This window comes from Pithys albifrons, chromosome 6 (genome assembly GCF_047495875.1).
Source record: "Pithys albifrons albifrons isolate INPA30051 chromosome 6, PitAlb_v1, whole genome shotgun sequence".
Classification (NCBI taxonomy): domain Eukaryota; kingdom Metazoa; phylum Chordata; class Aves; order Passeriformes; family Thamnophilidae; genus Pithys; species Pithys albifrons.
This window is the reverse complement of record NC_092463.1, coordinates 55,897,439-55,922,830: the sequence shown is the minus strand read 5'-3', so window position 1 is coordinate 55,922,830 and position 25,392 is coordinate 55,897,439. Positions and strand designations below refer to the sequence as shown.

Below are 25,392 nucleotides of genomic sequence, written 5' to 3'. Positions count from 1 at the left end.
GTAATGAGCTTGCTCTGTCTCATCTCAAACCCATGAACTTTTATCACCCAGCTCATTCTTTGGCTCCACAATCCATTGAGAGAGAAAACACCAGCGTAATGTAATACCAACCATAGCTGCACAGTAACAGTTTGGCCTCAAATAAGACAGAAAAGTCCTACTACAAAGAGCCAAGAGAAGTATGAGAAAGAACCTCATTAAATTGCTCTCTGCAAGGTGCTGGGAGTATTTTTTTTCATTAAAAGAATTTCCTGTTATTCGTGGTAAATTTCAAGAGAGAAAAATAATGACATGAAATGTAGGCTACAGCTCGTCATCAGACTGAAGTTTGCCAAGCCTGGGCCTCAGACAAGTGCCAATTTGAGACAGAAATGCCATTTTAGAGAGCCAAGCAGGACTTGGCTCTTTACCAGTTTGATTTACTCAAATATGAATGTTTGAAAAAGTTCAGGGAGCTGCAATGTTGAAAATGACAGATTACTGTGCAAATGGTTAGACCAGAGCTGCTGCCTTTTTTTTTTAATCTAAACAGACTTTTCAATGCCTATAATCAGAAATTGTAATAACTTAAGATTCCTCTTTTGTCTTGCATAGCAGAAGAATGCAACACATATTAAACCAGCATGTTTTTCCAAAATATTTAAAACATAAGTAACGTATAGGATTATTCAAACCTAACAAGAACTTCTCCCATTTTAGTAGGAACACAACACATCAGTTATTGTAATGCATTTAGTTAAAGCTCAATTGATTGGTGATGACTAGGTATAGACTCCAAAAAAGCTTCTCATTAAGGACCACAGCTTGACAAGTGTGAATTAGCAACTCTCTGTGGCTTCAGTGCAGTCTTTAGCATCCTTTGGCTCAATGAGGATGCCTGGTTTTGTGAGTTATTAGATAAAGAATGCTCCAAAATCCCATCCAAAAATTCAGCAATGAGAGCAGGAGTTACTCTATCAATTTTAATGAGCTTCAGATCAAGTCTCTTACATACTGTCTGTCTTCCTCACAGTATGCAGCAGTTCTGAAGCAGAAGGGATGCATAAGGGTCTGGCAGCTCACTGGGGACGTTTCAGTGACTTCACATTTTTCATACAGATTTTAATGCTGTGGTTTGGGGTTGCAGTTTGGGTTGCAATTTAATAAAGTAAGAAACAAACACGTATGCCAATAAAATTCAGTAAGTTATTCAGTTAAATAACTGTCTTTCGGCAGTGGGGTAGTGGAAAGATGGATCACAGGGACAGACAGGTGGGTGCAGCTCTCATGCCTCATATTTCATACCTGAAACTGTCCTGCACTTAATCCTTTCTGAGCCTATGCTCAGATTACTCAGAGTGCTCTTTGTCTGACATCAATATTTTTTTGGACTTGCCTGCAATTTTAGTACTAACCTTGTTCTTGCAAGCAAACATGAAAATTGATGCCTTTTAATCATGGCTCAGATAAACTCTCAAATAGGTCAGAGTGGGTCAATAAGGTGCTTATTACATTATATTTATTAACGCTTCTTATGTAGAATGCATCTACAAATTAAACATAATGTCCAATAGATATGAGTTTGCATGACAACACACAGGTCTTTTAAAGGTTAAGTGCTATTACACAATAATAATAACAATAATAACAATAGCAACAAGAAAATAATTCCACTCAGGTCCTCACCTGTGAGAGAATAACACGACCTGTCTTCTGCAGAATGGTCCTTCGTGACAAGCCGAGATGACAGCAAGGAATTTCCTTCTCTTTCATGAGCTTTACTTCTAAGTCTGCTGAAGAGCAATCCAAGACTACCTTTTTGTGCATTGTCATCCAAATTGTCCTTGGAGGTGTTCTTGGGCTTTGGAGATGAAAGAAGAGTGGACTTTTCTTTACAGATACACGTGTCATCCATGGGAGTCCCTGGAGGAGTGTCTTTAAAGGTAAATTTTTCTAGGAGTCCTGGGACATCCTCCATCCTAGTGCAAGAGGATTTCTGAGGTATAATGGTTGTCTTGGGAGACCTAGTGTGAGGACTGGTGTAGGATGTGAAGGATACCTGTTCACTGCAATCCCTTGGAGGTATCTCTTCAGAGGCAACAGAAAAATTAGATGAACTTGAGAAAGGGCTTCCATCTCCTAAATATGCTCCTGCCCGCTCCTCTACTTTAAGATCCTGTGACTGAGCATTATTGTTGTTACTGTTCCTTTGGCTTATGGAATAACCAGGAGCACTGGGGAAGCTGAAGAAAGCTTGTTCTGAAGAGGCTTTGACTTTGCTCTCTGAGTCCTGCTTTAGGCCTCCTGGAGTCGAGGTTAGAGGTTCCAAAATGGACCTTTTGATAGCATTGGCTATGATCCTCAGTGGTGATTTTGGCTGGCCAGCTGTGTGCTCCCTGGAAACTGCACCCAGACTCCTCACAGCATCTTTTGTGTCAACTGGCAAAGCTGCCGGAGCCTCATCTGCAACTAAGAGAGGCACAGGACAACCAGATTGTTTGAATGCATCTTTTTTTGAGTCTCCATCATTCTTCTCTGTAGTCCACAGACCTCCATTGTTTTTATACCCTGCCCTGCTTCCACCTAAGTCTGTCCTGTTTGAGTCATACAAGGGTTGCTGTTCAGTATAAAGCCCCAGGTTCTTTTTTGCCTCCTTTAATTCTTGCTCAAGCTTTTCTTCTGGGTACCTGTTTTTTTTGCCATCTCGCTCTTTCAAATCCAGAGGTGAAAGCTCTTTTGTCTTCCTATTAAAATCTCCTGGTTCAGAGGTATATTTCCATGTTTTTCCCTTCCAGTCCTGGGCTGAGTATGTCCCAGAGTCACTATCTGTATCCTCAGGGTCATAAAAATCAGCAAACAGTGTCTTATTTCCAGGAAAGGCCTGTGGAGAATCTGTGGTGCTCCTCTGAAAAGGATGATGGGGGATGTAGCAATATGTGTCTTTAGCCTTCTCCCTGGCTTCTTCTTTTCTTTGAAATACTGGGCTGTAGGGTTTGAAATGTCCTCTTGTAGTTTCTGGTGGTTTCTTGTAAGAAGCCAACTGTGATGTGCATGAAAAAAAAAGATTATTTTAGTGATAGAAAAATACTGCTTTGTGTGTCTTTTATTTAATATAATATTTTAATCCATTTTAATCTTAACATAATACTAATAAACATAATATTTAATTCATACACACAAATATATGTAGATGATAATACATTAAGAAAAGCTTTTCTCCCTAAAGGGCTAATATTTCTCTAGGAGTGGAGATCTAATACTACTGGAAATTTTAATAGTCTAAAAATAATATTATTCATGCTAAGAATCTGTCATATCTTTATGAATTGCCTTTAATATTTTCCTTAGAAAGAAACAGTCCTATCTCCAGGAAAATAGACAAGAGCAGATCTGCTTCATTCTCCTGTGTGTGTTCCAGTTGCATCACCTTGGAGTTTTGACCAAGCACAAGAGACCATCATCCATGATCTCCAAATGCTTTTATAATATTTCATGCTTATGTAGCACAGGTAGGAATGAAAGAAGTGATCCAGAAAAGACTATGAAATGCAAGATGGTAGTTTCAAACAATTCAATGAGTTCTATCTCATGATTATTTTTGCTTTGGTAAAGGTTTAAATTCATTACTCCAGCCACAAAAATCTTCTGCTGGAGATAGTAACAAGGATAAATACCCACAATATCTAGGAAGCAGACCAAAACTAAAGTTCTTTCTTCCTTCTTAAAAGGAAGGCATTTTATCATCAGTGCTATGTGATAATGAATGGCATGAAGATTCAATTCCTGTTTCCATTTATGTGCCAGATATCCAAACTCACATGGGTAAAGCCATTAATCTGTCTGACTTTTCATTTCCCAGAAGCATCAGAACTGAGGCAATAATGATTCCTCCCTGTTTCATGTATTTGATGACTAAAATTATTATTGGTCGGGATATTGGATAGAAAAATGTAAGAAACACCAACAAACAATTAAATACCCTCTTAATCCTCACTCTTTAGAGGAAGAAAAAGGCCACTAAGCACTGCTTGTAGAACAGAGGCTGCATGGAGTCACCTCTCCTCATGCACAGGCAGCATTGTGCAGCTCTGCTCCTCTGGGACATTCCCTTCCTGGCTCCATTGTCCTGCACCGGATTTCAACTACCACCATGGATGTGGAAGAGTTGATTTTTTTCTAACACAGGCCCTGAGGTCAAGCAATATTAATCATGTTTAACCCAAAGGTGAGGACAACTGGCTAGGGCACAGAGGATGTGGGCTGGTCCTTGCTCCACCTGGTTCTGAGTCCAGGGTCATGCTGGCCTTTGCTCAGGATTGTCGGTCATGGCTCCTGCTACAGTGCTGCACTTATGGCAGGCCCACCCTTCCTCAGCTTTAAAAAAAAAAAAAAACAACAAAAAACCCCAAACAAACAAAAAAACCACCACCAGAAAATACAATGGAAATCTTAGGTCCTGAAAGAAGCAGAAGATACCAAATACAAGCCCCAGAAAACACAATGGAAATCCTAGGTCCTGCAAGAAGCAGAAGATCCTCCTGAGCAGTGGGAGATGTGGAGCCCAGGGCCTGCTGCAAGTTAAGAAAAGAAATTTTCCACCCATTGGAGGCAAGGGCCAAACATTAGACATTGGCACACCTATGCCTAAGGGGTTGTAACAGCAGAAATCCCATTTCCTATGCCAGGTTTTCTATGGCTGGCACTATGTGAGCCCTTACCTTGGCTCCCATGTTTGCTCTCCAAGGTCACAGCTGGACTTGCCTTTAGCCCAGTGGTCAAGTAGCATTTCAGCCACTCAGATGTGACACCCTCTCACCCCATCCATTGCTGCTGGCACATGGCCCTGCCCAACATGCCACATGCTTCCATCCAGCCCTATGGGCACATGGAGAGATAAATAGCCAGCTTGGGAGCAGCAGAGCACAGAGCTTTGGGGGATTTACTCTCCTTTGGGTGGAAACTGTGGCACAAAGGAAATCCCAGTGGCAGCTAAGCCCTTTGTTGCAAGGGAAGGACAGGGTGGCAGTGCCTACCTACTGTGTTCAGTTTTGGGCAATTCACTACAAGAAAGACATTGAGGTGCTGGAGTATGTCCGGAGAAGGGCAACAGAGTTGGTGAAGGTTCTGGAGCATGTGACTGACAATGGGCAGCAGAGGGATCCGGGGGTGTATAGCCTGGAGAAAAGGAGACCTAATGGAGACTTCAATGTTCTCCACAACTACCTGAAAGGAAGTTGAAGCAAGATGAGGGATGGTCTCTTCTCCCACATAACAAGTGACAAGATGAGAGGAAACAGTATCAAGTTGTTCCAGGAGATGTTTAGGTTGTCTGTTTTGAAAAATTTCTTCACTGAAATGGTGGTCAAGCACTGGAACAGGCTACCCAGGGAAATGGTGGAGTCATCATCCTTGGAAGTATTTAAAAGACACATAGATGTGGCACCTGGGGACATGGTTTAGTGGTGGACCTGGCAGTGCTGGGTTGGACTCGATAATCTTAGAGGTCTTTTCCAACCTCAACTATTCTATGATTTCATGACTGATGGAGCAGATTAGTGCACAACTCTTCATGTAATCGAGGTCTGAGTCCCACAGCAAACATGACTTAGGCGCTTGATTTGGGAATGATTATATCAAACGAGAGCAAGTTCTCCTCTCTATGTACAGCACAAGTGTAACTCCAACTTCAGTGGTTACTGTGAGGATCAAAACTATTTGAAAGAGCAGAGGATGCTCAGACAGCCTGCTGAGAGCAGACATGCCCTAGCAGTACTTACACCCACTCTGCTCTGCACAACTTTCCTTCGTACCTGTGTTTGGGAGTGACTCTCTCCGGGACCCCTCTGACAGCTGGCTGAGCTGTCCTTCCAGTGTAGCCCAGGTTTCTTGCTGGACAGCAGAGGAAAGCCTGTCAAAGACACAGATTTTACCGTCACATTGATATTTTGTCCTAAACAAAGTTTGCAATTAAAAAATGGGAGTAGAAAATTATACAGTCAGCTGGATACAGTTGTACCCAAAGAACTGACCTACAATATTGAAGTTTATGGCCCCAGATCTCTGTGTGTGCACACTGTGCCAAACACATGTTGATATTTTCAGCAGTGAACATGAACTGCTTCCACTTTTTGGCTGGATGTAGTGAAGCAGCTTTTGAGTTCCAGGAAACTTTCTGGAAAACCAGCCCCCTTTAAAGAGCTTTCAGGCCTCAGAAACAGAGGCAGTCAAAACAACCTGTCACTTGTGAACTTTGGGTAGTTCCGAGAAATGAAGAAAATGGATAACTTCTGAGAGGGCTCTCCATTGGAATGGGGGGAAAAAAGATGGGAAATGCATCCATCTGCAGGCAGTAAGTCCAGAAATAATCCCACATTCTCCCAAGCCAGGACAACAACAGGCAGCATGCAGGGGGCTCTCCTAGAATCAGGCAAGGTAGTTAATTACTAAAGGCCTTGAACCAAAACTAGTGCAGACATATGTAGACCTGCCGAAGAAAAAGTAGGGAGGCAACTTGCACCTGAAGGGAGTCAGGAGAACTTTCCAATATTTGTGCCTGTGGGAATTTTACACAATAAATAATCTTTGGACAAATGAAAGTGTCCCTGAGCCAAGATATTACCATGTCAATCTATAACTTGACAAGCGTATTTATGGCTGAATTATTAACTCCCAAATCCAGCTATTAGTTCTGAAATCCATACAGGTTCCCAAAGCAAACTTGGTTCCTCTATTTAGGGAGTAAAAACTGAATAAGGACAAAAGCAACACTCCAGAGAGAGAGAACAGTTCCTGCATGTGGACTTCAGCAAAGGCAAACCAGGGAGAGAGGCCAAGTTTCCTTTCTCCTCAGTGTCTCACCTATTTGTACCCAGTTTTGAAGCAACTGTCTATGTTCAATCAAAACTGGAGGGAAACAATGCACTGGAGTTCATCAAGGAACTCCTGCAGGGACGGCAGCCAGGGGCTGACCTTTATGTTCTGTAAAGTGAATTGAGCCACAGGAAAACATGACAACCCAGAATTAGGATTAAAAAAATACCACTACCACCTCCATAAGTGAGCCAGGGGGTTTAGCCTGATCCACTAAAGCCCTGAGCCTCCTGACATGAGCAAATGTCATGGTTCAGCACACTGAAGGGAAATGCAACCACTGCAGCAGCAACAGCCATAGCTCCCACGAGGGCATAAACCCCCCAGCCCAGGGGACTGCAGGGTAAGTGCACATGCCTGTAGGGAGAAATGCCTCCCACTCCAGCTCTCGTGGGTGTGCATCACCTTACAAGGACAGGTCTTGCATGTGTGAGATCATTGCCCCACGCAAAGCCACAGCTTGCTATCTGTCACAGCCATAATGGTTTTATTCCCACCAAGACGCCGAACCTGTATTTTCAGCTTCACTTCCAAAACAGGATTAAAAAAAAAAAAAGTTCCCTAGGGCACTATCATGATCTGCTTGGCCCAAAATCCCAAGACAAATTAAGAGCACAGCATTCCCTGTGGCCGTGCAATGGGGATTAAAGGTTTTGAAAGGTAATATCCTGCTCTGAGCCTTTCAGCCAATATAGCTGTGACACCGATTTCCTTTCCTTGGCCATGTACCCGTGCTGTTTATGAAACATATGTGTTTTGGGAAATATGTCTGGAAAGGAGACAGACTTCTTTTTCATGTGACTGATGATCATATAAATTCCTGTAATCAAATTGGATTAAATATAGAAACTATGACTTAAAATGTTCCTCCAGAGACTAAAAAATGCCTTTATTCTGTTCTCACTGTATGCAGACTGTGCTTTACACCTCATTTTAACTGCATGCCTGAGGTTCAGGCAGACTCATGCAGCTCATCGCTTCCCTCTCAAAGGCTTTTAGCTCCCCCTAGAGCTCTTGAGGCACACTCACATTTTTAACAAAATGATGGGAAAATTAATTGGCAAATCTTTAAGTAACGTACTTGCTGCGAACAAGCTGAAAATGAGTTAAAATTAAGAGTGACACTCCCCTGCCCCCAGTATTCTTTCCTCTCTGTCTTTTTTACTCCCACCTCAAATCCAGGATAAGCATAAGTTTTGATTAATCTTTTAAAAACAATTAAGACAAGATTTTAAATCCATTCCTTCGATGGAGGCAGACTGTGGCGTACATGCCAATCCCCAAATGCTCAGAGGCCCAGCTGAAGTGACACAGATGCCATGGGACCTTGAGAACAATCTGCTCCACCTTCCCATCCAAGGCATGGGAGAGCCTTCCCCTGGATGGGACATTCTGGGCAGCCTCTCAGAGTATGGCCAGGCCTCACGCCTCAGAAGTGCAGTGGATCCCAGGGAAGGCAGCCCTGTCACACCTGTCTGCTTGTCCATCTGCCACAACTGCCTCTGGGGACAGACCATTACAGGGGTTGCTGAAGCTGAGCTTGGTGGGAGCCTCCTCTCAGGACCATGAGATAGCCCTGTGCATACTTTACTGAGATTAACTGAGTTATCCCAGATTTGTGGCATTGGAGACCCCCAAGGGACTGCAGGTGGGTAGTGACAGTGCTCATGTGTATGGTGGGCACCTGACTTGGAGGCAAGCCTGGTGCCAAGAAGGAGAGATGCAGCTTATCTCATATTTTGAGATATAAAAATTCATCCCACAGTGGGTACTTGCAAATAATCTTGAAGCTTTCTTGGGCACTCTTAAGCAAACAAGCTGAAATGTCTCTGCCTGAGCACTGGTCCTATAATGAGCACAGGGGTCCTACTTGTTCCAGAAGCAGAGCCATAACTTCTCTGAAAGTAAATGGGACTTCAAGCAGCAGCAAGAATCCCCCTTGTCAGAGAGGGCAGCTTAGGGCAGGTAAAGAGCAGCTGTCACCACCATTCCCCCAGACCCCCTGTCTCCATGCCCAGAAACTGTGGCACTTGGTCACGTGCACAAATCCTTTTTTTCTGCTGCTGCACAATCACATTTTACACTTAAGACTGTCAACACCCCAGTCTACCAGATACAATTGCATTTCTAACAAAGTTTAAGAGGGTTTGGGATGCTGGTAAGCTCACCCAGCCCCAATACTGGTGAGGTCAGTCCTGGCAGGCACTTGCCAGTCCTTAGTGGGGACTTAAAAGGAAAGTGTGTGCACTTGCCAAGGGGCTGTGGTGAGGTGGGTGAGCAATGCATTTCCAAGGAGCAGGGCTGTGACCAAGGATGGCTGGCTTGTTTGGGGACCCCAGCCCAAGAGAAAGGTTACCTAGATGCAGCCTCAGCTGTGAGAGGTGACCACACTGTTTCAGAAGCAAATAGAGAACAGATCCAATCTCTGTCAAAGTCACTGCATCCCCATGAGGTTCCCACAGGCAAAGACAGGTCAGCCCAAACCAAGAGAAACTGCCAGAGGACAAGAACCTGTAACACTTATTTTCACTAGCTCATCTCTTGGGATGGCTTTCTCTCTTTCAGCAACCCAAAAATAACATCTGGGTTTTTTTCCAACAAAAAGAGGTGACAGAACACCTGGAGAAGGGTGCAAATAAGCACCTCCTGGAACATGTCTAACAAGTGACATGATGTTAGACCCAGTGTTGCAGTGGATGAAAAGTAACCAGTGCAGGCAGGGCTAGAGACAAAATATGCAGCTCTGGGATGGGAGTTCATGCTCTCATCTGGAGAGGTAAAGTGGACACCACTTGCTGATAGATGTCATTACATAGATAACAGTCACATAGAAAGGGAATTTGATTTTCTGAGGATAAGAAAATGGAAAAGAAATATTTGGTGTGTTTTAGATCTCTATTTTCCCTCTAGTGACTCAAAAATGCAAAACTTGTAAAGGAAAGAAGAGGAAATAGAGAATTAAGAGACAGAAAAATGGAAAACAGCACAAACAGAAAATAAAATCACTTCTCAGACTTTACTCACTTGTTTGGAGTTTTCTCCTCCAATTCTGACACTTATTTAATGCTGTGGAGTGAAAACTGTTGGCTCTCTGGAGTGCTGAACAGAAGAAAGGACATACAGTCAGCTAATGCAACAAAAGCCAGAGAGCGAAAATGGAGGTGGTAAAAAGCAAAAGTAGAGGGAAAAACTCCAATGCCCAGGTGGCAGGGGGTCAGTTTTCCAAGCAGCCTCCAGCGGCCCCGGCCTCGCGGCGCGGCCGGGAGAGGGCAGCGGCGAGCCGGGAGCAGCCCGGGAACCTTCCCACTTATTCCCACACTGACACCGGCTCTTGCCTCGGGGCAGCCGACACGAGCAGAAAGACCGACAGACAGACGGACGAGCAGACAGATTGAGAGAGGGAAAAGACCCAGTGGGCTAATGCAGCCGGGTGAGGATGTAGAGCCAAAACAGGCTGCTCGGGAAGATCTGGGTAACCCGGCTGGCACGGTGAGGAGGAAAGGGATGGCAGGAGAAGATTATCTCAGCAGTCAGGGGTGAGGGACAGCATGAAACTGGGGAAGAAAAAGGATTAAATCCTTCAGTGACTGCACGGGGTCACATGCTGCTGGGGATGCTTTGGGGTCTGCTGCTGTCCTTTTGCCCTAAACAAGGGCCTTGTTATTCAAGAGTCAATTCAAATTGCTCTATGAAACCCCCTCTTTTCTGTTTGGATTAAAAATGCATATATGGATGTGGGGGTGGTGGGAGATGGGACGAAATGAATGCTGATGGCCTTATACTTTCTGCAAAACAATTTCTTTGGCTGTTTTTAGCATATCTTTTGGTTCTGACCAGCTTCAGAAACGAGTTTTCATTTGGAAGGAAATTGTTCCTACACCTCTCCCCACCACCCTGCTTGGCTTGTGCTTTCAGTGGATAAAAAGATTTTAAGCAGCTGCTGGTAGAAACAAAAATTGCACGAAGCAGAGCTCTCTAGTGCTTCCCAACATGCCCCTTGATTAGGCAACGCTGCAGTTATTGCACTGACCACTAAGAACAATCACACTATTTACTGGTGAGATCCCACCCCTGCAAGCTAACTATGAGGCACAGCTACTCCAGGTTATCTTCAGTCACAAATGGTCTTTCAGTTGATGCCTTTAGATCCATAGTGTATAGATTTTTAATACAGCTTTTAACGCTCCAGAATAGTGTTAGTCAATCAAACTTTGTAGCAAATTTTTGAAATATTGTTTAATGTTCCTTGTCAAGGATTTCAATGGATAAAGTTTTTAGCAAGAACTTTTAATTTGTGTAGAATGTACCTAGAAAAATATAAAAGCAGATATATTATGGTCCAAACTATTCAGAAGGCCCAGAAACTTTGCCATTGTTCCTTGAAGGACAGAGATGATGAGGAAGACAAGATGAAGTTAAAGGGTGATTGAGACCTCCAACTCAAATTCTGAAGGCGTGTCAGCGGTAGGGCAAAGGTGGTACTGTGGGACAGACAATTTTGGAAGTGAGTGCAACAGTATTAGGTAATGCTTTAAATTGTTAATTAAGTAACTAAATAAAAGCAATAGGCTTTTGTGACTCTGTATGCACAATGTTTAAGAAATTAGATTCTCATGCATTCAACGTCATAATAAAAGGAACTCTCTGCTAAAACTCACAAATTGAGTCTTAGGGGGTTTCTTTAAGAGCTAATTTTAAGCACCGAAAAGGCAAAAAAAAAAACCCAAACAAAGACACCACTAACAGGTACAACCTGGCTACACTGCAGGGAACAACCTCCACTTTGAAACCTCGCCCACAATGCTGGCTGCAGCCCTCAGGATGCATCAGGTCAGAATGCTGCTTACCATCAGCAACTTTGGATGTTTTGGAGCTTTCCTCTGGCACCACAGGGCTCCTGATGAGTGATGTCCACCTCTGGATGGGGCTTGAGCAGGTGGGGGGATCCAGCAGTGTGGTTTGTCCTTCGGTCACTTCAGAGTTTGATGAGTCACCATTAAAATCAGACTCCAGGTCAGAGCTACAGGGGAAAAAAGGGCAAAATGGAAAGAAAGAGGGACATTTCAGGAGGTGCATGGCACAGAGTTATTCTCCTTCAGTGCAACAAGCACCAGCATCAGCACTGACAGCAGTGTGGGTGTCTCAGAGAAACAGGTATTTGGCAGCTAGACCTGATGCCTTCATTTTCCTTTTCTCTTTGTCATTATTACAGGACTATTACTAGGGTTGCTATACAGCTGAGCTACCCCTACTCCCATCAGACTTTGGATTGGCACCCACAACCATAATGAATCAAAGCACCTGGAATCAAAGTGCTGCTGAGAGAGACTTAGGGGTGAAACACCTTGCTGGTCAGTTAGAGGGGATGGGCCATTCTGCCTGCAAGGCTGTGCACCCAGATGAAGTAAGGAAAACAGCAGTTGCAATGCTGTAATTGGCCTGGAAATAAGACACAAGGGTCAAAACCCAACACTTTTCACCTTCGTCCCACAGACTTTTGGAAATAAGAGGTATCCATAAGGAATTCAAGAGGAGCCTGGAGGAGAGGTGTGAGGACAGCTGTGGGCCCAGCAAACAAGGCTTAGTCAAGAAGGTGGAGAAAATTGTAAGCATTAGTCCAGAGAGAGAGGAGTGAGTGAAGCTACATGAGCAGCCTTCAAACATGCAAAAGATGTCTATAGGAAATAAACTCTCCTCATTCCTGGGAGCCAATGGGACAGCCCATGTAACAGCAAGCACTGGGAGGCACCTGAGCCAATCACAGAGCCAGATTATGGCATTCTCTTCTTTAAATGTAATTAAAAATATACCACACAAACACGTGTGAATAGTACACACATCATGACCTTGCCTCAGGGCAGAATGACCGTTTGAGGTGATTATTAGCCCTTTTGCCAATAATCATGCCATTTCTTTCATCTCTGAAGTCCAGACTGTAGGGAACAGGCACTGTCAGCCCTTCTGATGTGACCACATTCCCACTGCCAGCACGATCCCACTCAGCCTATTTTTATTGCAAACAATACTGCTAACCTAATTCATAGATTTACTGTGATGATTAATGGCTCTGCCTTAAAAAAAGAGGAGCTCACACCATGAGCAGTCCTGTTGGCATGGCAGGAGAATCATGCTTTGTGCTTATACAGCACTGCCTTGCAGAAAGCAAAGTTTTGTTGTAACAGCCCAGGGGACTGCCCAGGAGGAAGAGGAGGTAAAGGAGAGGCTGCAAACTGCACAAAGCCAGGTTAAAAGCCATACATATGGGTAATGTTCACTATCCCTCCACCCTGTCTTTGCCCAGATTAAACGAGCAGTACTGGGAAGCCAGGGCAGGCAAGGCAGCAGGGATAGGAACATTGCTCCAGGTGCACTGCTCTTGGCAGGCTGAATCAGAGTTTCACCATTAAAACATACTTTTTAAGGTGACTTTCAAGCAGTGTCAAACATGCATATATATAAAAATATAAATATATGAAGGCTTTGATAGCTGAGTCTCTGTGTGGACAGGGAGATACCATGCTGAGATCAGGCAGTGCGCCACACCAAAGAAAAAGAAAAAGCCCTGCCATTAACATTGATTGATATCTTTCTGTTTTAAAGAGTAAAATGTTTATTTTCCTTGGCCAGGATGGAGGTAAATGCTATAGCATGAAGCTTCTCCTCTGATCTCTGCTTAGTAAGTAGTCATTATTCACAGTACCTACAGCCTGAACTGCAAAGCTGTGGCACCGAGCTGGTCGTTTTGCCAGTCCCACTGAGTTGCCCACAGACAGCACAGCGGTGCCATTTGTCACTTTCTAATTCTCTTGTCCCCCCTTTTTAGGCAGAGGTTGGTTTGCTGGAGCAGCATGAGGCAAAGGGTGCAGTGGGAGCCTGACCTCGGAGCCACTGGCACTCGCCGCGCTGGTGACAGATGCGGCGTTGCTCCTCGCACCACGTCCCGCTGGCAGAGAACCAGGGGCCTTGTCATCCAGCCACGGGGGCTGCCACAGGGAAAGGAGCTGATCCATCAGATCAGAGGGATTAGCCACTGTCATCACTGCCCGGGCGACACCAGGAGCAGAAGGGTATTAGCAAGGGACACAAGCACATGCTCTGCAGCGGGGACTGTCAAGGAGGTAGGAAACCTTTCCCTGTGTTCTCCATTTCCCCATGGGAGAGGAGCCCTGGATAGGTTCATCCTTCCCTGTAAGAGCACTCCGACTCACGCACAGAGCACAAACACCATTTGCAACCACCACAGGGAATAGCAGAAAGTTGGATTTTGGAGAGCATTGCTCTTCACAAGCTGCACAGCACCACAAACAGGTGTTTAAAGGATGTCAGGAATCTGAATGAACTTCCCTACAGAGCAACAGTGTTTGCAACAGTTGGCTTTGGTTTTACCTTTTTTTCTTTTTGTTTTTCCTTCACCCTCTTATTTTTTATTTCTCAGTAAGGAAAACTGCTTTACTCAGGAGATATCCATCTAATCTTTAAATGGAATGAACTCCCACAGAATTCTGCCCAGAGAGCCAATATATTCCTAATGCATATGCAGAAATTGTGCTTCCTCCAACAGCTTCTCAAGGATCTTCAGATTTCTTAGGGGTGGACAGGCTCTCAAATGCACCAGGAGAGGCCCAGGGTGTGGAGCTGCAGGATGGTGCCCAAGGTGGGAAGTGGCCAAGTCCCAGGATGCCCTTCTTGCCACAACACACCCACTGCCCTAATGGTCGTGTACCAAAAAATGTCGGTTCCAAGAGCTGAACCCAGACTGATCAGGGCAATGTTTTTCCCTCTGATTCAGGCCCCTGTGTGGGATGTGAATGTTTGAAGATTTCCTGCAAAGTGAGTCATGTGCCTGGGGGGATTTATGGCTGCGGTTAAGAACAATTGTTATTCTGAGCAGTTTTTTTTCATTTTTTTTTTCCTGCCCAGTTGTACATACATACAGTACTCTATGTTGTTACATTTTTCTTTAGCATTCCAGACAAAAATCAAAATGGGTTTTCTATAGGCTTATGTGTATTTTAAAGTACCTGCTTGCATCACTGGTGACCATGACTCGAATGGCAAGAAAGTTATGCTCAGTCATCTCCTCCTCAGGGATGATCCTCACAGCAGCACACTTGGTGGAAGGGGGTGAGAACCAGCTCTCCAAATCACAGCGCTCAGGGATGCTCTTTGCCTTCTTGGGGGAGGTGGGCTCATCAGCCATGGGCAGGCAGCAGCCTGGAAAAGCACAAAGGTGATAGCAGAGTGTTAGGAGAGGAGGGAGTCCATGGAGGGACTTCACTCTTGCCATTGAGTGGTCCTTGGCCATCACTGGTGGCTTTTGCGTGGGGCCCTGTGCTGTCCCCAGAGGAGCAGGTGAGGTGTCTGCATGGACAATCTGTCACAGCAAAAACATCCCTTCAATCTGGTACAGCTCTGTCAGGTTTCCTCGGCTTGGATTCAGAGAGAAGGAAACTTGTGCAGCTGTGGGTCCTCATATTGCTCAGTGGGATGGCTATCAGGCTGGATGCCTGGTGGCAGCAGCAAGACATGTGCCAGTCACACAAGTAGGGATTTATGGGCTCTTTTCTGACCCCATTTGTACCTATGCATGTGGCAGAAGGCAGATGAACCAATCTTGCTTGGGTGGCTAAACCTTCAGCCTCATACTACAAGTGTAGGTCAATTTAGGACAGTGGGAGTGAGCAAAATAAACAAACACAGATTCTTCAGGTTATTTTTGATTGTATACAGCAAATGCATAAATTGATTTGGGAAAAGAAGCAGCATCCCAGCAGTTAAAACAGCACTATCCTTAAACTCTACATTCAGACAGGATGAACAAAGAATAAAGCCAAATTTCCCTTGCTATTCCCTGAGCAACCTCAACCACCAACAATCTCCTGCCCAGGCAAATACAAACACATCAGCTCCACAAGTTCCCCTGGGGCTCAGGACAGAAGGGACAAATGACAAGCCTGGGAGAGCAGCTCTGCTTTGTTCACCTGTATGTGGTGCTTTCGCCACATTTAATTCCACACTGGTGCTTCTAATTTACACCTGTATAAGTGGAAAAACATCAGACCTGGGACATGGCTTGTTTTCTCATCTGTTAGAGCAAACTATCTAGTAAACATCAATTAAACTCCTGTTTAACTCACAGCTCTTCCATTTATTGCAGAAGTGCACTCAGCCCACCCTCGCAAGGGTTTTTACCTTGAACACCAAGTGCTTGCATGGGTTCAACATGGAAAACAAACAAAAAAGTGAGAAAGAGTGCTACAAACAAATCCCAAACTCATCAGGGGGACTATACATGCTGCAGAGCCCGAGTGCTGGGACCCTCTGGAGTCGGCATGGCTGCCCTTCCTCACAGGAGAGAATGAAACATGAGATGGGCTGGATCATGATGTGCCATTTCTACTCTCCAGAAGCTAAGTAGAAACCAGTATTGTGAGCCATTTTATAAACCCTAAATATTTCAACTCAACTTCCTCCCTAAAAAGTGATACATTTTATATGAAAATCAGAACAAGCAAACCCAAATAATTGTTTGCCAGGTCTGTCTATAAACTTTGCACTCATGCTGGCAATAACCACCGCCTGAGGTCACTGGAAGCAGAAAGTCAGTTTTGCCATTTGGTTGCACTCTCAATATGTGTTCCCTCCCCTCCCCCACCCCCATGCATTAATGCTCTCCCTGCCACGCTAACAGGAAAGAGAAGAAAACATGTTTATGACTAACAGACACACAGCTGGAGACCATCAAAACCCACAGACAGACAGATTACCTACAACGATTCCCAGTGTGGTTCGTGAATGTGAACAAATTTCCAGTCAACAAGTTTCTCTTCAGTAGCTTGTTACACCTGCAGTTTTCAACCATTAGGGACTTGTAACAGTCAGAGCTGGTGAAGGACCTCAGGATGTCATCCAGGACACCAGATGACAGTGATGGATGGGCACCATCACCTATCTGAATAGTTACATTTCTCTGCTTGCTTTTTTTCTATTGTTTTCTTTTGCTTTTCGGCATGATGATCTCTCCCCTTCTTGAATTCTGCATCTGTTAGACAGCTGAGTTCTTTCTGAGCAAGATAACCTTACATTCACAGTGATACTAACCAGGTTTAAGATGAGCCTTCTGCATTAGCATCCTGGAGTTGGACTAGTACTCTATAGGTCCCTTTCAACACAAAAACCACTCTAGGATTAGAAAGCAAATCCACTCCTTACTAGAATATTTTATCAATATTTGTATTGTGACATATAAAGTTGAATAAATTATGTTGCACTCAACTCCACAAGAGCAGAGACTGGACCATCTTGGTGTTTCAGTGCGTGGGATGCCCACGTGTGCACTAACTCCAGCCCTGGGTTACACATTCTGCAGGACATTTGGAAAGATTAAGTTAGTACTGCTGTCCCTTATCACAGGGCTGCACCTTGGGCAAACTGGCTCAAACAGAAGGCAAAGATGTCCCAAACACCCAGGTGTCAGCTTTGTTTGTAGGCTCTGGTGATGTTACATATTTTACACCTCTCCTAAAAAGCAGATCCCCCCCCAGGCACTGAACTGACCCCCAGCCTGCAGGCAGGTGCTCTGTGGTTACACCCAGCCTGGAGGAGAGTTTTCAAACCCTGAGGAATAAGAGGGGTATGGACCAAGTACTGCCAGCAGGGACATGCTGCTGCTGGGCTCATGAACACACCACAGGAGAAAAGTGTGGCCAATACAAACAAAAGCCTGGGGCTCTGCAGGCCTGGATCCCACCTGGCAATCATTACCTGCCCCTCCACAGCAACAAAAACACATCCAGTCAGCCACCACTGTGACTCTGCCGCGGGCCAGCACTGCTGCTAATGTTTAACAAGTATCAAGAAGGAGAAATATGACCTGATATAAACAAGGGATTGAAAAAGAAAGCTGGGACTTCTTTAAAGCTCCGATTTTGCACAGTTAGATAAGAAGGGCTATCTGAACTAATTTCTCCTGAATCAGCCCAAAGGCTGAGTACTTACACAAAGGTGAGGCACACATTTATGCTCCTGAACAGATGCTAGGCTAAATTAGAAGCACCCTGTGTGCCTCTCCATTCCAGCCTCACAGCTCTCCCTGGATCCTGAACATTCACCATCCTTGCAGGACCAGCATGGTCCTCAGTGAAACATCAGTACAGCAAGGCTAAGAGGGAGGACACTGATTTTCTGGAAATCTGACTGACTCCAGAGTGGAAACCAGGCTTTAAACATCAGTGCTCTAATTCCCATCACACTGCAGGTGGAGAGTTAAGGACCTCAGACTGTGTGCTTGAATCCTTTTGTAGGTCTGTGCCTGGCTATACTTCCCATGTCAACCCACTTGACCACAAAACACAAAATGGCATTATTGCTATTCCCAAAGGGAAAGGGACATGTGGGTGGATGAAGCCACTCATCTGGGATAATCCAGGCAACCCATGATGCTGCAGGTACCTCTGTGGCAAGTCAGGGCTGTCATCCACACCAGGTTTCACAGAATGGCTGAAGTTGGAAGGGAACACAGTGTGTTCAGTGGTCAAACATCCCTGCTCAAGAAGGGTCATCTTAGACCACATGGCACAGGATTGAGTACAGACTGTTCTTGAATATCTCCAGTGAGGGAGACTCCACAGCCTCTCTAGACAACCTGTTCCAGTGCTTGGTCACCTGCATAGGTAAGAAGTTCCTCCTCATGTTCAGGTGGAACTTCCTATGCATCAGTTTCTGCCTGTTGCCTCTTGTCCTATTGCTTGGCACCACATAGAGGAGTGTGGCTCCATCCTCTTGACACCCACCCTTCAGATACTGACAGACATTGATAAGGTCCCCTCTCAGTCATCTCTTCTCAGGGTTGAACAGGCCCAACTCTCTCAGCCTATCCTTGTAAGAGAGATGCTCCAGAGCCCTACTCATTTCCTTCCCAGGACAGAAGATTTTCTATTAAAAGCAGAGACTGAGTCAGAGGAACTGGACTCAATTAACATAAAAGCTAAGAAGGCATCCCGTCTGCAGGACGGAAAAGGGCACAGCCCTATTTCCTGCCTATGCCATGCCTCTGACCTCTGTGTGGCAGCACCAGCGTTATCAGAGGAAACCCCAGTCCTCAGGAAACAGTCACTCAAAATAGCATTTGCGTAAGGTCTTACTTCCTTTCCATTGCACTCACTTCAGAGTCCTATTCTCTATGCCTTAGCATGCTAAAGACCTCCGTCGGGGGATTTGCCTGCTCAGTTTGGTCTGGAGTCCCTGCTAATCTTTGCCAAAAATTCAAATAATTTACCCAGGAAAGGGGGTCAGGGGAGAGCATGGACAAGCCATGCATGGAAAGGTGTTAATCTTGTGTCACAGTCAGACCGGGTCTGTCACACGAGTTTGGCTGCAGGGACAGACAGCAAACACCACCAGCCAGTCAAAGTGGAAACGTCCTGGCAACAACTGACTCACGTTTTCTAGGTGCTGAAGTTTCCTAAGGCAGTTAGCATGAGCAAGCCAAGGAGCTAATGTGCTAATTTCCAAATCCTCCAAGTCCTTTGGCACTGTCCTGTGCAGGGGTGAGGGAAGGGAGTGGGCATGGCAGCCCTTCAGCTCTGCTTGGCCACGAGATGCAGGTCTTCTGTGGCCAGTGTAACCCCTGCTGTTTGTGCTGTTTCATGGTCTATACTCACACTACTGCAACTTGCTGTCTGAAGGGCTGGTGAGATTAAGGGAACTTGTTTTCCAGTCCTTAAGCTGTTCTTAATTTCCTGCTTACTCTGCTGCCATCCACATATGATGATCCTTCTAATCCATAATGCTGCCCCAGCATCTTGTTATGGCCACACCATTGCCATGTCATTAATCTCATGATTCTTCTCTTTCTCCCAAGCATACTGTGCCTTGCTGAACTGATCCCCCACTTCCTGGTTGCCTTATCCCAGCAGCCCATTCTCAGGGTGATGTCCTCACTACCACCTGTCAGCCAGCAAGGTCCTGAGTGCTCCCTTCCCTCCTCTTCCAGCACCAAACCTCAACAGCCCTGACCCAGCTACAGGCTGGCTCTGGTACAGAGCTGGGCAATTTCTTGGGTTGGGAATATGTTGTTGCAGGTGGACCTGGCCCAAGACAAGGTCTTGGAGGGGCTCTGCTTTCCATAGCAGCAAGAACAGCTTTGCAGTACCACAAAACCAGCCTCACACTTCCCCTTCCTAGACCACATGACAAAACTGCAAGTCCCAAAGTGAGAGCAGAGCCAGGCTGGGTGGAAGCACACTGGCCAGGGGCTGCCCTTCACTGGGGCACAGCGTGGGCAGCAGGAGGGGGGGCTGCTCTCACCCTTGCTAGCCCAAGGGCACTGCCAAAGGGCACGCTCTGCCATGGCATGGTGTGGGCAGCCAGCCTTTAGGGAACATGCTGCACACCCAGAAAAAGCCTGCCGTGAGCTGATTTACTTTAGTACCAGAATTGCGGCAGCATTTCCCCACACAGGCTCTACTGCCCATCTCCCCCATGAAAGTGTCTCTTCTCAGTCTGAGCTCTCCTGATTAGAGTCCTTGACTGACTTGCTCTGAAAAAAGTAACATGGCTTTAGTTTGTTTTGTTGGGGTATTTTTTAAGGCCTTCATCTACTTAACTGCAGCAATACAGCCAGTGATTTCAACAGAACAATCATGTATTCATCTGGCCCTCCCACTCAAACATAATGAAAAATGTGGATAAAAACAATTTCTCCTTTGTCTGTATTTAAAAACTCACCTCATCCTCCTCACATGGGCAGAGGAACAACTGCTTTCCTTAGAGGGCAAGGATTTAGCTAGACTGTGTGGTAATTGGAAGTATTCCTACAGCTTCAGCTGCAGGGCTTGGATCTGGGTCGGCTCTTGCCCAGAGGTCAGGGCTGTTCAAAACTCAGGCCAGTCTATGGGATTGGCCTAACAGCCTCTGTAGACCCCAATGACAGATTTAAAACTCTTTCCAGTAAAAGCACTTCTTCTCCCCATCAAGTGTCATAGAAAGTTTTCTCAATTCAATATTGTGCCAGCTCCCCCTTGCACTTAAGACAGCAGTGTCTGCAACAAGCCTCAAATGAGTCAGAGATGCAGTCAGTGAGAGACAAAGAGGTTACAAGCGCTCTGTAACTCTAGGACAAAACTTGGAGCTGGGCCTCATTGCAGCTGCACAGATGTGGTCAAGGAGCACAAAGCCTCAGTTTTCCCCCACAGAACCAATAATCCAAACACCACGTTAATGTCCTCACTAAAGGTAAATTAGTGAGAACACTTGGACAGCAAGACTATCTTCAGCCAAATTGTGGCTTCTGGGTGGAACTTGCAGGAATTTGCAATCAGATCCAGCTGCATATGTGTGACTGAGTTGACTGGAGCACTCAGGGAAGTTTGTACCGAGGAGGAGGGAAGGCAACAAAGCAAGTCAAGGCTTTGGGATGACACAGCAAGGCTGTGCAGTGCCTTGCCAGCCTGCACAGAGAGCCCCCCCCCCTTCTTCAAAATCCTTCACCCCCTTTAGAGGAGGATGGGCTGCATGAAGATGCTCCCACAGCACAGCTGCAGAGCAGGAGCTGGGCAGGACTGGTACCTTGGCAGGGGCCTGGTTCAAGCTGATTATCAAATCTGAGAAACAAACTGTAGCTTGTTTATGGCTCAGCAAAGTAGCAGCCTCTAATTAGGAATATAGTGATGGTATTTGGAGGCCCCCAGCAGCACCCCTCCTGCAGGAGTTTTTAAGAGACCTTCATCTTTCTGGAGATGTACTCCCTGGCTGAGCCCTTCAGGAAGCTCACAGTTTTAGGCAGCACCACACTAACAACCAAAAGCACGCAAATTCAGTAAACTCTTCTGCTTGTGGAGAGATCATTACAACCCTGATTCTCTCAATGACAGGCTTGTAAAATTCATATGCTTACAGAGTATGTATATGTATGTGTATATGTATATGTATGGCCAAACTTCGCGAACGAAGATTTGGGAAGGGCTGTCCCCACGTGGCTGTGCCCTTCCAGCCTGTGCAGTGGATTTTAGGTGAGGCTCAGCATGCGTAGAACTGGCCCCACCGTTTAAGTCCTGAGGTTCATCTGCCATGGACAGTGCCAGTGAAGTCCTCAGGACTAGAACCTACAGCACGCAGCATTTCCCAGGAGGTCTCCCATCCAAGTACTAATCCAGGGCTGACCCTGCTTAGCTTAGATCGGATGTCAGGGAGGCATTTAACTGCCCGCTTACACAGTAACACTCAATGATGACCCACCATAACCTAAAAAGCATTTTCGCCTTCTTTTTTGGGTTTTTTGTTGTTGGTTTTTTTTTTTTTTAAACTTTGAATACCAGGCATCCTCAGTGGTCTGGATGCATTTCAGCATCTAACAAGGCCTTCATGCAGCACCGTTGTTCTGCAAAGACTCTGTGCCAAGCATGGCAGTGAGACCTTGTGTCCTCACAGAGGGGATAGCCAAAGTCATCCCAAAACCCAGAAACAAGAATGAAGAAATCTCTGGGCATGTGGGATGAGGGACTCAGGGATCTCAAAAGGTTTTGGTAATACCTCAGTTCACCTTCCTCCCTCGGGTACAAGGGTATAGCTGACAGTCAAGCACAGCAGTGGAGTGGTCTTTCCTGTCTGTAATGTGCTGCATAATAAACACACGAGCTCTGTGAATATTCTTACAGCCCTGGAAGCTTGCGATTACTTTTGCAAGCAATTATTCACTCCTGGAGTGAGTTTAAGGCAGCTTATACCCATGGAATACAGGGCAGGTCTCCTTCACAGCTCCCAGGCACCTGTGCTGTTTTGTCTCAAGCCAAGCAGGAGCAGCACAGCTGCAAATGTCACAAACCCCTCCCCACGTTGCAGGGTGTCACTGTCACTCCCTGTTGGGAACGAGGGAGGGTTTTCCAGGTGGCATGGGGCTGCATAGAACTAAATTCAGGACTGATGTTGTCTCAGTCTTGACACCACTGTGCACTGCCCAGCATGGCTAGGCCATGCCAGCGTTACCAGACTGCTCTGCCAAAAATTTCCAGCACAGGTTTTTGGAAGCTCAAACTTCAGAGCTGTTTACTGCCCCTCCATGACTAACAAACTGTTAAATGACAGTCTACCAGCAGGCAAGCTCCCTCTGCTAATGCAAAACAGATAAATGCATCGTCACATCCCACCTCCTGGTCCCAGAGACTTTGCCAACACACCAGACCGATTTAATGAGGGAAAGGTGCCAAGTTACACGCTGGTGTCTCACACACACCGAGCTAATTCAGTGCTGCAGAGAGAAGCACTGACACCTATGTCTATGTTATGCCATGCTTGGAGGTGCAATAACAATGGGTTTTGCTTAGCTGATGAAAACACCACGGTTCCCATGAGAGTTCCTGGCACAGGTCCCCTTCCCTGCCCGGGAGCAGCGTGCCACCACACACGCGGCAAAGAAGAGGCCCTTTTCAAAGGGGCTTAGTGCCCACCCACCTGGGGCTTCGCAGACGGCTCTCGACAACTTCTGTGATTACCATTTGTAAGGCATTGATTGCTCCAGCATCTGAGTTCCCCCCCACCAACAGTGCCCCTGCCAACACACAGACACAAGCAGGAGAGTCACTCATCCTGGTGAGTCCTGCTTGACAAGGCAGCCTGACTCTGTATGGGCTGCTGCTGCTCCTGAGTCATCTGCCAAGCCAGCATCAGGCAAATCACACTGCTGTGACCTGGCAAGGAGATGACAAGGGCTTGGGGGCCAGCCAAATTTGGGCAGACTCAAGCACCCGCTGGGGCAGCTGGACTGGGTTAGCCATTTCCCCCCCACCTCAGGCAAAGCACGTGCTGCCCACAATGGCACAAAGCCTGAGCTCTGCCAAAAAACATCCTCCTCCCCACGGGGAGTGCTGGGCCAAGCGACTCGGACACCAGCTGACTCAGGGCAGCTGTGTTTGGTCAGCTTTTCTCAGGAGTGGCTGCTCTCCGTGTGCCTCTGGCCAGCATGGACAAAAATGGTCAAAGATGCCCCACTGCAAAATCTTCAACCAAACCAGCTCCAAGTCAATGCTGCAGGGCCATAAGCAGCCACAGCTGTCCATATTTCTCCTCCTTCTTCCCCTTCAGCTGGTTTTAAGGCATGTGAGGGGAATTAATTTTTAAGCAAGGTCCAGTAGGAGCTCCTGCAGGATTTCTTGGCTAAAGCAAGTCAGACTGAACAGGAGTTCCATACTAGCAGAAAGGGGGACCAAACGTCGCCAAGTTAATCAAAGTTTAAAAACTAATACAAACCCAGAGAACATCCCTGAAGGCAGATGAAAAAACAGGAACAGAACCAGGGAGTAACAAACTCTAAAATTACATCAACCTTTCTGCTTTGGGCCACAACACACTCAAGATACTGGTGGTCAGGAAGAAAGTATTTGTGGAGCGGCTGGACCAGAAAACATCCCCAAGAGAATCCTGATCTGCCCAGTGTCGTGTTCCCCACACCATATACAAGATCTGGTGACTGACCAGGTGGAGACACCCCTCTGGGTCCTCAGAGGGGGCAAGAAATTACTCATACCCTGCTGGCAGTGCAGTGACAGGGGACCCTGCCACAAATGCCCTGCCCCAAGCTCCGCACGCTCTCCACAGCTATGGCAAAGCAGACAAGAAATGATCGATTGCTTGTGGGCCTTCTTTAGGGGGTGGGGAGGAAGAACAAAACCTATACGAAAATTAGGTGTCCCAACCTGCAGTCAGAATGTGATGTTTTGGCACCTCTGGCACATCCCATTCTTGTGCCTCTGTGACAGCTCTGAAAGCTGGAACAGTACTTACCCAAAACTGCCCCGTCCATTCAGGACTGGCAAGGGGCTTTTTGGTCCTTGGCTTAAAACATCACTGAAATCCAGAGTGCTGCTCCGGTCAGCAGAAGGTGGGTGCCTGGGCACCCAGGGCTGACTTTTCCCACTGTGCAGCTGGTCCAATGCAACACAGCGCCCCTCATAAAGACTCCAGCCTAACTCACATCCTGCTTTCCTGGCTGGCAATCCCAAGGTTCTTGGGCCTGCCATTAAACTGTGTCACCTCATAACTCATTTACAGGATAAGTGGACTCTGCCTGGCCTTGTATGGAGCTGCTGACTAAGGCAATGACAGGAGTGAGCAGTTCTAAAGAGGAATTACTCACAAACGTGGGCAGCTTTGATGGTGAAAGCAAACACCAGCTGGCATCAAAAACTGACATTAAGAAATTCAGTCAGCAGACCACAAACTGATTTGTGGCACACCCAGCACACTTTACTGCCTGACCTCTTACCGTGCCATAAACCAAAAAATAATCTGAGTCCAGGTTACAATACAGCAGCGCTTTAAGAAAGCTGTGGGGACAGAAGGAAGGTGTTGTGCAAGCACAGCTGAAACAAACCCAGTGAGCTCAGGGGTGAGATCCAGAGCAGAAAGCACAGCCCACATGGCTGGTCAGGGAACGGGGAAACACCTCCAGCTTGGTTAGACCTTGTTATTGCTGCAATACAGTGGTCACCAGCCCACACTGGAGTGAAAGCCAAGCTCAAACCTGTTGGAGCTTCAGTGTGTCCTGTA

General features: G+C 46.2%; 1 protein-coding gene across 3 annotated transcripts in view; it reads right to left on the bottom strand.

The window, feature by feature from the left end:
- The window catches only part of MICAL2 (microtubule associated monooxygenase, calponin and LIM domain containing 2), a 128,102-nt gene that overhangs the window by 20,157 nt on the left and 82,553 nt on the right, over positions 1 to 25,392 (bottom strand). For all 3 annotated transcript variants that reach the window (XM_071558987.1, XM_071558990.1, XM_071558988.1), the window contains 5 exons: positions 14,871 to 15,063; positions 11,697 to 11,869; positions 9,874 to 9,948; positions 5,790 to 5,887; positions 1,666 to 3,019 (listed from right to left, as the gene is read on the bottom strand). In XM_071558987.1, coding sequence (XP_071415088.1) covers positions 1,666 to 3,019; positions 5,790 to 5,887; positions 9,874 to 9,948; positions 11,697 to 11,869; positions 14,871 to 15,063 — 1,893 coding nt within the window. The remainder of the gene's footprint in view (positions 1 to 1,665; positions 3,020 to 5,789; positions 5,888 to 9,873; positions 9,949 to 11,696; positions 11,870 to 14,870; positions 15,064 to 25,392) is intronic.